The sequence below is a fragment of the Apis florea genome, unplaced genomic scaffold (assembly GCF_048593485.1).
Source record: "Apis florea isolate Af1SG1 unplaced genomic scaffold, ASM4859348v1 contig_2897_pilon, whole genome shotgun sequence".
NCBI lineage: Eukaryota > Metazoa > Arthropoda > Insecta > Hymenoptera > Apidae > Apis > Apis florea.
In genome coordinates this window covers 122,295-136,730 of record NW_028256665.1, presented here as the reverse complement: position 1 = coordinate 136,730, position 14,436 = coordinate 122,295, and the positions used below count along the sequence as shown (strand labels likewise).

General features: G+C 29.9%; 2 protein-coding genes and 1 long non-coding RNA gene across 6 annotated transcripts; 1 reads left to right on the top strand and 2 right to left on the bottom strand.

Annotated features, from left to right (window-relative positions):
- Positions 1 to 363: 363 nt before the first annotated feature.
- On the bottom strand, positions 364 to 3,185 carry LOC147657694 (uncharacterized). Its single transcript, XR_015291869.1, has 3 exons — positions 2,758 to 3,185; positions 2,083 to 2,170; positions 364 to 1,249 (listed from the first exon to the last, which is right to left on the bottom strand). It is a non-coding gene; the product is annotated as an uncharacterized LOC147657694 (long non-coding RNA).
- A 594-nt stretch (positions 3,186 to 3,779) lies between these two features.
- On the bottom strand, positions 3,780 to 11,091 carry scaf6 (SR-related CTD associated factor 6). Of its 4 annotated transcripts, none has more exons than XM_003697329.4 (8): positions 10,949 to 11,091; positions 10,268 to 10,438; positions 8,996 to 9,659; positions 8,838 to 8,909; positions 8,245 to 8,641; positions 7,763 to 8,166; positions 7,316 to 7,681; positions 3,780 to 7,243 (listed from the first exon to the last, which is right to left on the bottom strand). In XM_003697329.4, exons 1-8 carry the CDS (start codon positions 10,965 to 10,967, stop codon positions 6,949 to 6,951), a joined length of 2,388 nt encoding a protein of 795 aa, XP_003697377.1. In that variant the 5' UTR covers positions 10,968 to 11,091; the 3' UTR covers positions 3,780 to 6,948. The 4 variants fall into 4 exon arrangements, with proteins under 4 accessions (XP_003697377.1, XP_031774859.1, XP_012347124.1 ...); XM_031918999.2 differs by lacking the exon at positions 10,949 to 11,091 and adding an exon at positions 10,542 to 10,929; XM_012491670.3 differs by lacking the exon at positions 10,949 to 11,091 and adding an exon at positions 10,853 to 10,911.
- A 61-nt stretch (positions 11,092 to 11,152) lies between these two features.
- On the top strand, positions 11,153 to 13,017 carry eIF3g1 (eukaryotic translation initiation factor 3 subunit g1). The gene is made up of 3 exons (XM_086907450.1): positions 11,153 to 11,292; positions 11,674 to 12,135; positions 12,227 to 13,017. The coding sequence occupies exons 2-3, from the start codon at positions 11,691 to 11,693 to the stop codon at positions 12,637 to 12,639; spliced, it is 858 nt and encodes a 285-aa protein (XP_086763576.1). The 5' UTR covers positions 11,153 to 11,292; positions 11,674 to 11,690; the 3' UTR covers positions 12,640 to 13,017.
- The last annotated feature ends 1,419 nt before the right edge of the window (positions 13,018 to 14,436 follow it).

Sequence of the window (14,436 nt, the reverse complement as noted above, 5' to 3'; positions counted from 1 at the left end):
CATCAATATAGCTACTTCGCATGAATACGAATTTATATAAATTATTGGAGCACATTTAATTGGAAAATAAATTTTATATATGTACTTTACATGATTTTGATTAGATTAGAACGATCAAGTTTTTAAAATGGATAATAAATTTATTTGGACACAATTAAAATCAATATTTTATATATCTATCATTAACATAACTATTTGAAAACGCGTTACGACTAATTTCCAATCATGCGTATTTTAAAAAAAAATACATATGATAGTAGAATTTAACAAAGTGACAATCTTTATGAGTAACATTATACGACTTCATTATGGACAATGAAACATAAAAAAAAGGAGAAAATTAGAAACAGTATCTAGCCGACATAACTGCAAAATTAAATGATTTTAATCTTGATCATTATGCTTTATTACAAGCGACATACTTTTCTAGTTTTGCGGGTCACCTGTGGAATCCAGATCTTGTTTCCATTACATGCACGTACTCACACAATTAAACACGTGCAGGTGATCACGCGTTTAATGCAGTCGATCGCGCGACTGCATTAAAATTAAAAAAAAATTATAGTGAACGCGTGAAAAGAATGTGGCTAACGATGCGTTTTTGCCAGCAGAGATTTACGCATTACGAAACATTTTTATGATGTTGAACGTCTATAGACGAACTAGAAAGTATAAGCATTTGTGCTTGTGTAAACGTTAGCTTACTACTGGATAAGTAAATTCAAGATGAACGATTCAATCTGTAAACAGAGCATCTATAACATCTTTAGCAAATTGAAGATACAATGCTTAATTCTTACTTTTCAATCATAAATTACGTGTCAAAGATGATACATTCCTTTTTTTTTATTTAAATATAATAATTTAAAAAATAATCAAAACAATGAAATTTTATGTTTACGCGAAACAAAAATTATATCATTATTTATATTTAATTAAAATAATCATGATCGTATTCAATCAATGCTCAAATTGAAGAAATTTTAATATATATATTCAATATATATTATGTGTAAATCAATATAAAAAAATAAACTTTTTGATTTGTTCTCCCTTTAAAGCAACTACGAACTTGACGTATGCATGAGTACGTGCATAACGCCAACCGATTCGAAAATAGATAGTCTTATTTTCTACACGGCTCAGGAGAAAATAAACTCAATCTGTGGCAACTCCGTGCTATTCTTGATCTGGTACACCATTACGTGTCCTGTGTCGTGCATTAATCGACTTGCTCTTCGTGCTTGTTCTGAAACGAAATTATTAAACTCAATGTTCGTCAATTGACTGTTCAAGCAATAATATTTCGGTACATACTCGAATAGTTGTACATATATACTCGTATAAAAAAAAATCTGATAGTGTCGTTATCATAGCCAGATCTTTAATCTTTGATTCTGAATTCTATCACGAGACGGAGCAATTAGAGTTCTTTCTAGAGTGACGGATCTTTGATTCTGAATTCTATCACTTGACGGATTTTTTTTTAACAAAGATTAAATTATGCATTGTTTAAACAATGACTATCGTGATTTTTAGAAATATAACTACTATTGTGGCTGGATGCATGTCGATGAATATTCAACGATATTTGCATTTCGATGGCCATTGTCTATTACAATTACAAAGTATAAACTTCATTATTGATTAGAATTTTTATTATTTTCGAAGTTTTGATAGATGAAATATGTCACTTATTTCTTGGACCCTTCGTATTAATTTTTATGTAATGCTCGAAGAACACGTAATTCGCATTACGTAAAACCGAAGAACGTTGAATTAATAATGACGTGATAAAGTGAAATTGATGTGGTCACGGTTTTAGAACGGCGAAAAAAAAAAAAAAAAAAGAAAAAAGAAAAAAGGAAGAGAGAAAAAGAACGTTACACAAGGGTCGAGTGAGGGCACGTGAAAGCAATTACGTCACGGTGATTGCATCGTCGAGTGCATCGAGGTGCTTCCCCTCGATTATCGCCTGAAAATCACGTCTCGCAGAAATGTCCGCTCGTTTGTCCTTGGCAAATTAGAACATTCGCCTGGCCGATACATAATTATAGACGTTACGTCATGTTCCCTTCTTACCCTGAGTAGATTTCGATTCCCGTGAAGAAATCCTGATAGGTCCGCACGTTCCCAAGAAACAAACTCCGAACTGGTTTCATACTTGAACCTGAGAATCCCACGAATGTTTCTCTTCTTTTTATCGTGCAAATTTTATTAAACAATGTACAAGTACATTTTATTACCTTGTATTTAAATTTAATTCAATTTAATTTTCGAGATTCGAGAATCAATATATCTGAAAATAATAAAGAAACTATCTGGTATGAATACTAATATAAGAATTAATGAAAAATAATAACTCTGAAATTATACTCTCTATATATTCCTACATTATACATATTATATTCTCGATAAATTAAAAATCAATATATGCAACTGCATAATAGAATTTCAATTTTTTTAAAAATCAACAGTTATTTAATAATATTTTTTTTTAATTAATATATATGATTTATTTGACAAATTCAACAAAAAATTTTTAATGTGAACTATTTTAATATATTTATCCGTTTTTCTATCACTTTAATCGAAATCAATAATTTTATATAAAAAGACAGCACATAGATGAGACATTACACAATCGAAGAATTATTTACACAGATCCATGAAAAAACTGAATTTCTAAAATCAATCAAATTGAAGCAACGAAACGATATTATATCTTTCGTAAATCGATATGTATAATGGACCAACCTTTAAGAAATGTCATTGCGCTTCGTACACGTAAAATAACAAGATCTCTATTCAACCGAATGCCCGGCCGGACACATTGCGTGCACGTGTCGGTAAGAGTAAACGCGTGGTTGAGCGCGTGACTCGACGGCCGAGGCGTGCCCTTCTCTCGATCACGTGGAATGCAACGCGGTGCCTTCTTACTGTCCTCGTCTTACTCACCAGTATCCAACTATCTATCCTCGTCCACGATCCACTGCCGTTGTTGCGAATGCACACGTTTCTCTCTAATTCACAAGTCACGCTAACCTGTTTTCTCTGTCCGAGTCAGCCGACACGTAGGTATGCCGATATATACGTTCGTTGTGGCGTCTCTTTGCGTGCACCTTTCGGTTGCGAGAAAAAGAAAAGGCGGCAAGCAATCGAAAAAAAAAAAAAAAGAGAAATATAAAATATTTATGTTCTTTAAGATTTTTCTTTTATAAATATAATATAATATACCGAAATGCAGAACTTGTAATGACATCGATTTATAAATAAAAATAAGTTAATATTTTCGTTTCGATAATATTTTTAATATTTGCTGACTTTACTCAATGATTTTTATTCATAAATTACTTGTAGGACGTAATATATTTTTCCTTTTTTTATGTAAAAATTGAAAAATTGAATATTTGCGATGTCTAACTTTAATAAATTTAATAAAATTCCACATCAAAGACACTATTAAAAAAAAATACAAAGCTAATTATAATTGTTATCATAATATTAAAAATAGACTACCAAAAAATGTTCATTTGAAATTAATAATAAATTCTCCTTATTCATACCTACATATAAGGAAGTCAACAGTGAGCGACTATTTAAAGCGAACTTCAGAGACACGCACTTCCGGTCTAAATACGCGGTTCGAGTGCAAAATCCGGTTTCTAATTACTTTGAGGTCATCTGTTATCTTTGATAGATCGTGATTTGTATTTTCGTAAAAAGATAACGTACGTAACGATAAGAATCGATGAATAAATGATTATAAGAAGAACTTATTTTCTTTGCATTATTGTTTTATATATATATGTTTATAAAATATGCAAAAATATGCATAAATTTTGCAATATAAGTAATTGAATTTACTATTCATCAAATCATTGATCATATAATGGTTAATGGTAACATATTCAATTTGTATTTTTAAAATTATTCTATATGTGTATATTTTGCAATATCGAAAGTTTTTCAATTATTCAGTGAAAATTTATATTATATATTCTAACTTCATAAACTGTTATTACCTTTATCATATAACATAATGGAATATTGCAATATGTCGCAATTGATTGCAACAAAATTGTGATATGTCTTTATATGGATCTCTGTACGTAATACGTCCAAGGTAAATCGTTCTAATAATTTGACAATATCCATGAAAATCTTGATAAACAAGAGTAAAATGATAGCATCTACTAGTAAATAATATGAAATTTATCTTGATACAAAAATTGTGATCAATCATGATCAAAATGATATCTGACGAAATGAAAACTATAATTTTATTATTAATTAGGTTTTTTTCAATGTTTTTTTTTATATCTTAGGCGGAAAAAATCAAAGCACAATGTGGAATTTCATAATTTGTTACTTTTTGTTAAAGTTGGTATCCTTAGATAATACGAAGTAAAATATTTAATAAATTGCATTTATGCAGAATATTGTTTTCGAAGTTCAAATTGTATACGATATACAATTATAAGTGTTATCAATATTATTAATATTCATATTTTACAATTCAAAAAATTAGATTCTTGTTTCATGAGTATAACCAGTATTTCATCTTTTACTAGCATATTTAGAACGGAATGAACGATTACTAGCATAAATTAAAATGATTTCAAATTTCACAGATACGTAAAATATTAATTTAAAAGAGATTAATATATATATACTTTTTAAATATATTAATTCACTTATTCTGGTAATTATTTCTTTTTAAGAACATATTCTTAAATTGAAATATTTTTTAAGAATAATACTTTTACAACAAATATCCAGTGTGGATGCATGCCAAAATTATTAACATAATCTATTTTTTCTTTATATGCTTTTTAGTTTCAGTATTATTTTTTGTTTAAACGTGCTGTATCAATTTATATATGTATGCATGTGTGTATATAAAACATACGAATGTAGTCGGTTTTTTTTTAAAATATAGTCGAATCATTCGATTCAAAATAAACAATGCATCCATTCGTAAAAAACGCGTTTTTTTTTTGGGTAATTCTTTCTTATTGCATTTATCTTGATTTTCATAACATGTGGTCCTAGTTTTTAAAAAATGAATTGAACTGTGTTTAATTATAGCATCGTTATAAAATCGTCAAAATTATTTTGATTTTTTCTTTTTGGAATCGTATAACTATCAAGTGCATTGACACAATTATATCTGAAGATATTGATACAATAATACCATCTACATAGATTGTACAACAGAAATTATTCTCCTATAAACCAAGTGTTTTAATTTATTAATTCCAGTTTGCTTTTTTCATTTATTGCATTTTATCATCGACCTTTGCCATCAACGAAATTATTTCTGAAGAAGGGCGCTGGATATTGCAGAATCATCGTTGATCTTAATGTTTACGGTTCTCGAGCTAATTATCTTTAAAACTTTTGAAAAATGTTATGAAACGATATTTCGACTATATAATGATGTATTTGAAAGAAGAAAAGCGATTATTGAATCAAAATTAAAATACGCAATCATTTTAAAAACCATAAATTATCGCTTTCCAATCTAATAAATCCCAACATCTCATTATTATGTTAAAAATCTGTAAAAACATATTATACTTTAATATAAATGTATACGGATAAAAAAATACTTAAAAAACATAATTATAAAAAGAATATTAAAATTGAAGACGATTTTGTAAGATAACTATTAAGAATACATAGTGGCTTTGTTTACGCCACCAAGCATGTAACTTCTGACTCTTATCGCTGTGAAACCGGTTTGATGTTGGATTTATTCGGTTTCAATATCTACTGCCGCTGGGGGAGTTCAAGAAGGCAATTCTGACAATTAACAATACCATCGGATGTTGAGATTTTCTTAAATTGAAGAGTTGTTAATTTTAATCTATATTTCTTCCTTTCTTTTCCTTGTTCTTTTTCTATAATTTTTCTATCATTGTGTTTGAACATACAGTATTTATTTATCAATTTATTCTTATGTATCCAATATAGTCATTTATTATATTAACTTACTAAATACAAGTACTTTTTTTAGTTCCATTTTTTTTTCCACGTGCGAATGATGACTGCACAATGAAGATCCTCTTATTCTCTTATACAGACATTTAGCAAATTAGTTTATCACTGTTTTACATTGGAGCAAAATTAATTTTAGTAGATGTTATATGGAATATAATATATAATGTTGCATGTTTAATTCGCGATGGACGTTAACCGTGCGGTTGGTCGACTTTGATTAATCTTTCGGTTATTTTTATCAAGATATCTCAAATTAGTAATAGATAAATCATGTATTATCATTAACGATAATCTTGCCGAAAATCGAGTAGTAGTTTTGTACATAATGTACAAGATAATTGCATAAAATCGTATATTTTTTTTGCATTATGCACCATAAAATTTGTAATATTCCTGGTGCACATATGATCATAAACTTATATATCGCTTGTCTTAATTATAAATTGACAAGTACATAATTATTTTTATAAACAATTCTTCTTTTCTTTCATCATTCACTCGTAGTATTTTCCTCACTTGGAAATATACAGATAAATGGTTTGCACCCACGAATGATCGACACTATATTTAGATGATGTATTTTTTGTTTTTTTGAAATATTTAAAAATATGAAATAATTGATCGTTACTTTTAACGAGAATATAAAATTCTAAAACATATATAGTTATAACTTTGCAATTTCAATAATAAACAATTATTATATAATATTGATATAACGCGATGGGGAAATTGATATAAACTATTCGTTAGCCTAATAGCGATTGAAAAAAATATTAAAATCATTGAATAAAAACATTATATGTGTTACGATTGATTGAAAAAGATTGATTGTTGAAAACTTGTGTCGATTATAATTGTGGGAGCATGCGAATTCATGCTGCATGCGATAATTATATTCATCGAAACGATTATAGACAAATTAATTGTTTATCTCGATTATATTCAGTCCCGTTCGCCTCTTTCTTCGGCACGTTCCTCCGCTCTCGCTTTCATTCTAGTTATAAATGCTTGACCTTTACTCTTTCTAAAGTTCTCATATGGATCATTTAGATTAATACCGACGCCTTTATACTGATCATTTTTATCTCTAATTTCACCTCCCGATATTGGAGCTTCAATACCCTGTTCATTGGCACCAAGTCCCGCACCTCCCCAACCCATCTTTTTGAGCAACTGGTGACCTTTGTTACTTTCGTCGAGGCTAATTTCTTGAGGAGCTTTACTGTAAGTTGATCCGCTAAAAGAAATTAATTCTTTTAGAAATCGAACTTTCATACATATCATTTTCTATTAGTTTAGTAATACTCACAGAAAACTGGGCGGAGTTGGACTTCGATCTTGCCTATCCATTCTCCTATCAGGACTTCGATCCTTGTTGCTATTTCTCCTTCTTCTGCTTCTGTTATTATGATTGCTGTTACGACTGTTACGTCTGTGATTGGCAGCGGGAGATCTAGATCTGCTTCTACCTCTGGATCTTGAACGTGATCTACTTCGCGATTTACTTCGATATCGTTTCTTTGGTGGACTAGGACTTTTAGATCTTGGCCTTAAAATTGGTGATGGCGATTTTGATTTTTGTCTTATACCAGCTATTATATCTTCTTCTTTACGTTTACGTGCGGCATTCTTTGCTTTGTAATACTCGTATAAACCTAATTTTTCCCAACCGTCACTGTAATTACAATATAATATTATAATATAAAATTTAAAAATTTTAAATATTACATTAGTCTATATTTGCATTATATCTTACCTGTCCCGTGGAGAGTCATGATTTGGTGGTGCATAAAACGCTTCGACAGCAGCTACTAGTCGTTCGCTTGGAGGGGCAGGAGGTGGTAATCTAATCGCTTCTGGATCCAAAGGTTTATATTCAGCATCTTCTAATTTGATTAAGGGCACCATCAAGCCAGCAGGAAGTTCGTAATAAGGCATACTGGGCATTAAATCTTCAACAGAAGGCTCGTGTATAACAGGTGGTGGACCAAATCCAGGTGGAGGTTTTGAAAAATCTGGTAATGGAACATTTGAAAATGGTGGAGGTTCATTTCCAGGTGGTACACCCCATCCAGGTGGTGGTTGACTGAAATTTACATCTGTGCTTATTGGAGCTGGAGGACCGGAATGACTAGGTGGCATAGACATATTCTGTTGATTCTGTAAAACAAAATATTTCATACTATATGTTATGTATACATATATATAAAATATATATAAGAGATAAAATTAACTTACCAATTGTGGTGGTGGTGGAGGAGGAGCTTTCAATTGTTGATCAATTGCAATTTTTTGTTGCTCGATATTTTGAATTTGTCTTAAAGCATGTGTAACAAATGCTTGATGTTGTGCTTGATAATTATCAAAAGTTTGTTTTGTTGATGTAGTGATTGGTGTAATAGCGCTGGCATGTTGTGCAACCAAGTTAGCCTGATATTCAGACCAAGATGTACTTGGTTGTTTCAATTTATCTATAATTCCTTCATCAAAGTAATTATTTTTTGACTCCCACAAACTTAATAGTTTATTTAATTTATTAAGTTGTTCTTCTGATGCAGCTAGTGAAGTGTTACAGAACATGGGAACAACAACACTTTCCATCGCCTTGCGAAGATCCATAGATTTTTTTCTTGCACTAAAGAAGTTTAAAATTAAATATCGTGCACGATAATAATTTCATAAAAATTATCAAACTTTATAATTACAAATATTATTTATACTGAAATTGAAGTATTAAATCTTGCATTCAGTGACTAAAATATACTTTAATTTAAAAAATTCGATCTCTACAAAATACAAAATTTGCAGTTATAAATAAATATTATACTTACCAATGATGTAAGACATCATTGACCAGATAGATGATGTGAAGTTTATGACTAAAATTTGTTGCCTGAATCACTCTGAAAAAGATAAATAAAAATTAATATATATATATATATATTTTTAATATTAATAATATATTGTTAAAATCGAATATAATTTTTACTTTTTCAATAAGTGATCCGCAACGACTTGATTACTTTGCGGAGTAACCGAATTTTGGAGTATCCAGGCTTTTCCTGCACTTATACTGTCCTTTGTGCAGCTGTCAATGATAGGCTGTAATACTGCATCAAATGCAGAAAGATCTGTATTTGTGCTTTGTGCACTATTTTGTAAAGCTGTTTCTTGAGCTTGTCTCACAGCATCCTCAACCCTTCCTTGTTGTTGTGCCATCAATGCAGCATGTTGCGCAGCCAAATTTTGTTCTGATTGTCTAACTTGTTCCTGTAACGTGGTCTGCTGTGACTGAAGGTTTGCTAACTCATTTTGAAGCCATCCAGGAGGTCCTCCAATGTTAACCGGTTGATTCACACCACCAATAGATGGATTCACACCTCCCATAGCACCAGGAACTGGTCCAATTGGCGGTCCTGCATTTCCTGGCCCTCCAATTTGTCCTGGTACTCCAGGTATAACCGGACCACCTTGATTTCCCACTGGTCCAATTCCCACAACCGGGTTTAATCCATTATTTTGAGTATTTAGGCCAGGTGCAAGATTGACGTTATTCAGTGGCTGCGCGACGGTAACGGCTGTTTGCTGCTGCTGCGAAACGTTTAAACGTGGGTCTGCATTTTGCATTGGATTTATTCCTTTTTGCTTTAAAACTGTAAACGAATGACGGTGAATTATTGTAAGATGTTTGATTCCTTCAATGGATATTGAAAAAGTATACAAATAGTCCAATTTCTGTTGAGTCTTATCTTCTACCAGTGCATAATAAAATTCTTGGCATTTATGAGAGAATTATATTGAAAATTCGGTAAGTCTTTTAGGAGCACTATAATCTTTCCCTGTATTATATTTATATATATATATATACATGTATTTTTTACTTTTTTTTTTTTACAGTACTAGGGTATTACAGGGTATTAGTGGGTTATACTTCCCACATAGATTGAAGCAACATATCAATAATGTAGTCCATATTAGATAAGCTCCAGTAAGAATCTTAAAACTACATCTTCTTAAAATCACCATTGCCAAGAAATAGAATATGTCTTTAGCTAAAGCATTCTGCTTAATAAATAGTAATCCCAAAATCTTGAAATCAAGTGCTCATATTCGATGAATAATAGTTTTGTATGTTCACTATGACGAATTCAGACCCTTTCACCCGTATCTCTTTTTCAAAGTCATTCCTTGTTCGTCGAATAAAGCATGGCCATTATGCTTCTCAATTGTTGTAGCTGTTAAGGGGCTGTATCCCACTTACTGGCTTGCTCTGTAGTCACTTTGTATTGATAGTAGTTGAAGTGCTCTCCGCCGAACAGGAAACCAAATTTTGGGTTGTCCTTCTGCTTGTTTTTTGTCATCTGCTCGAACTCTGGTCCATTGCGAGCCACGAACTGAGCCAGTTTGTCTATGATGTTCCGTAACTCTGTATCTGGGTATTATACCAAAATGAAAAGAATTAGTACGATACCCTAACAACAATGAGTTACTTATACAATTATTACAATATAAAAGGCAATATTTAAATACAGTACTGAAATAGGATCTCTTATTTTTAAAGTATGCAGTCCTAAATCAGCCCATCGTAACCTGAAATATTGAATCTGTTTTGTAACTTATCACTTTGTAAATATATCTACGGAGATTCGCTTGAGGAGAATTTAACTCGTCGAGTGAATAGCTTTTTAATGGTAGCCTAATACGTTGCACAGGTTTACATAACCTACTATTTAAAATCTACATTTTATCTTTTTTAAACATATCTCATTATTTCCATTGCGTGAAAACTCACAAATCCTCAATTCTGACTAACTAAAATGCTAGAACGATAGATCATAGATATTACGGTTAATAAAAAAGATGGAACGTTATGCTCGCCCGGAGTGGGAATGTGCAAGACCGCGCTTGGCCAAATCGCCAAATCACAACATTCTTTCCTTACCTGCAGGTGCCTGGTCCATTATCGCGATTACTCTTTTACTTTCACACTGAATTCAATTACGTTTATATTTACTTTTGTTAATACTTTCCCGTACACGATCGCTGTACGGATCCGGAAAACATTATTTTTTTACACTGAATACGACAACGCTAGACGTCGCCATTAATTTCGGAGAATTCATGCTTCAAAAGATCACCGCTAGAGCCGCTGACAAACCAATTCAATCACATGCGGAAATTCCTCCATTTCGGCTCATTTTCATTTATATTATAGAATTTACTTTCTTGTCAATTTTTTATATATATCATATTCACGTCGATTCTTTGTGCAATTAATTTTGAACAGTAAGTATTTGTAGCAAAATATATTTAATAAAATGAATCACTAAATTTCTGTTTGCACATTAATTTTATTTTGTAGCTTAAACATATTTTTTGTTATTATGTTCATACATAAATTTCTTTTATTATATTATTTTTATTCATTGTTTATTTATTAAATTTTAATTATTTTTTTATATATTATGATATAAATAATTTTTTAACATCATCAAAATCATATTTTTATTTTATTTATCAATTTTAATTTATTATCTAACCTATTATGTCGTGTCTGTCATATTATAAATACTCATATTAAAAATAATTTTTAATCTATTCTTTTTTCATTCATTACTTATAGACAATATATAAAAATATTATTTATATTAATTTTTTTTATGTTAGTTGAATAAATTTCTGGAATGCCTGTGGCAGAAGTAAAATCCAGTTGGGCTGATGAAGTTGAAGAAGAAGGAGGAGCATTACCTCCACCTTCAGAGTCCTATGAAAATGGATTTAAAATTCTTACTGAATATAAATATAATCAAGACAACAAAAAAGTCAAAGTTGTTCGTACATACAAGATAGAAAGACGTGTAGTTTCCAAAACTATAGCTGCTCGTAAAAATTGGGCCAAATTTGGAGATTCTGCAGATGACAGACCTGGACCCAATCCTGCTACTACAGTTGGCGGTGAAGATGTCTTCATGCAATTTATTTCTAGCAAAGAAGAAGAAAATAAAGTTGAAGAAGATACTCTTGAAAAGTTGAAGAATATGGGAGACAAAGGTGTAGTTAAATGTCGTAATTGCAATGGAGATCATTGGACATCCAAATGTCCTTATAAAGATACTGTTCTTGCTGGAGGTATTTTTTATCATTATGAATTATTATTTGTAAAAGAAATTATTTAAATTTGTGCCATTGTATATATGGGAAATATGGAATTAATTTGCAGGTAAAGTACCAGATGATAAGAAACCACTCGTTAATACTGGTGCTCCTGGAACAATGACAGAGTTGAAACCTCAAGGTAGCAAATACATACCACCTGGTATGCGCGATGGAGGGAGCAAACGTGGAGATTCTATGCAAATGCAAAGACGCGACGATACTACCGCTATTCGTATTTCTAATTTGTCGGAAAGCACTACTGATGCAGATTTGGATGAATTGGTTAAGCCATTTGGATCTGTATTGAAGTTTTATCTCGCTAAGGATAAACAAACTAATCTTTGCAAAGGATTTGCATATGTACATTTCAAATATAGGATGGAAGCCGCAAAAGCTATTGCTACACTCAATGGTTATGGTTATGACCATCTTATTTTGAATGTAGATTGGTCAAAACCACAGCAGCAAAATAATTAAAAATATTAAATATTGAATTCAATAATTCTTATTATTTGGATTTCACAGCATGTGAAAATATAGAAAATACGCAATTATTTAATCTCTGCATCAGGAACAGTATATTATAGCGTATATTATTTCAATTTTTGATGTATTATGTATCAAGAATGAGTACAGTAAACAAATATTCATAAGAATTTTCATTGATAGTATTAATAAAATTTTTATTAAATTATATTTCATATTGAATTAGAATAATTTTTTCTTGTTTCCTGATGTCACGATTCATTGCCATTTTTATTAATTCAAGTTCTTGCATTCATTACTGTAAAAATGTAATTTCTATTCCTTAATATTCTTGTGATAAAAAATAAATAATATAAAATTGTCATAAAACTTTTTATCTATTCATTTCATGATGATAATATCCATTCCGAATATCTTAGATTTTTTCTTTTTGTTTCAAAAATAATTGAAATTTTATTAAAATATGGTACACAGAATGGATAATCTGATCTTAAATTATATCGTAGTATTGCATAAGTTGCGTGTAATATATATAAAAAGATATAAATCAATTTTTATAGAACTTATCTAATAGCGCTATCTCTTTAAAAAATATTCAAACATATCGTAAATGTTATCGATAGTAGTAAAATAATTTTTTTAATGGTTCTTAATAAGTGGCGACATCTTCTCGCAGAATATTAAAATTTAAAGAAAAAAGGTTTTAGTGCTTTTCTAAGAGATGACGGTATTAATCAAAGACCTTAAAAAAATTTACTTTATCATCAATAATGATATTCCATATGTTTTAATATTTTTCGAAGAGATGGCGCTATTAACTAAATCCTAAAAAAATTATATTTTTTAATATTTTTTTTTTCGACATATATTTTATATATGTCTTATATCGTGAGTGTTTTATCCAATATTATTAATATAAAAAACTTATAATTAACGTACATATCCTATTCGGGTTGAAAAATTTTTAAGGGATATATTTCATCTATAAGGTATACGAGATTCGAAAAATTTCTGGAATCAACGCCATCTCGCGTTTGGATCACCGAAGCTTCGACTTGTTATTGGCATAGCAGAATATGCAAGGAGGTTACTCGCAGATAAGAAGAACATCATTGTGTGAAAAGAATACATAGAAAGACATTTCCATCGCCAATTCTAGAATACCAGTTAAAAAATTCATCAATAATTAATTTTTTATTTAAAATTTAGACAATTTTAAATTCGTATCTTGTAGCTAGAACTTCAAACAAATTTCTCGTATCAATTTTAATGAAAAATTCATTTTTATTAATTATTTATTAGCGATTAACGCGTTATGTTTTAATATATCGAGAACGCCATATTGAAAATTTATAATTCAGTATTTTTAAACATACATCTTCAAATTAAAACTTCAAATAAGTTTCTCGTATCAATTATAATATAAAATTTATTTTCATTAATTATTTATTAACGATTAACGCGAGATATTTATTAACGCGAAAACATCATGTAAAAAGTTCATTAATTATTAGTTTTTCATTTAAAATTTCGATATTTTTAAATTCAGAGCTTGAAAATATCGAAATTTTAAATAAAAGATGGATAATTAATGAATTTTCAATATGGTCTCTTCGATATAGTTCTTCTAGATAAATATTATACGTTAATCGTTAATAAATAATTATTAGAGATAAATTTTACATTATAATCGATACAAGAAACTAACTTGAAGTTCTGGTTGTAAGATACAAGTTTAAAAATATCAAATTTTTAAAGAAAAAAGGAGTGGTTAATGAATTTTCCATA

Bases quoted from the DNA above. Each gene is read 5' to 3' on its own strand.
- scaf6 (XM_003697329.4), bottom strand. The intron at 8,910-8,995 runs GTAAAAATTATA...TATCTTTTTCAG, and splicing joins GCGGATCACTTATTGAAAAA to AGTGATTCAGGCAACAAATT. The intron at 8,642-8,837 runs GTAAGTATAATA...AAACTTCTTTAG, and splicing joins AATGATGTCTTACATCATTG to TGCAAGAAAAAAATCTATGG.
- eIF3g1 (XM_086907450.1), top strand. From the start codon at position 11,691: ATGCCTGTGGCAGAAGTAAAATCCAGTTGGGCTGATGAAGTTGAAGAA. The intron at 12,136-12,226 runs GTATTTTTTATC...ATTAATTTGCAG, and splicing joins AGATACTGTTCTTGCTGGAG to GTAAAGTACCAGATGATAAG.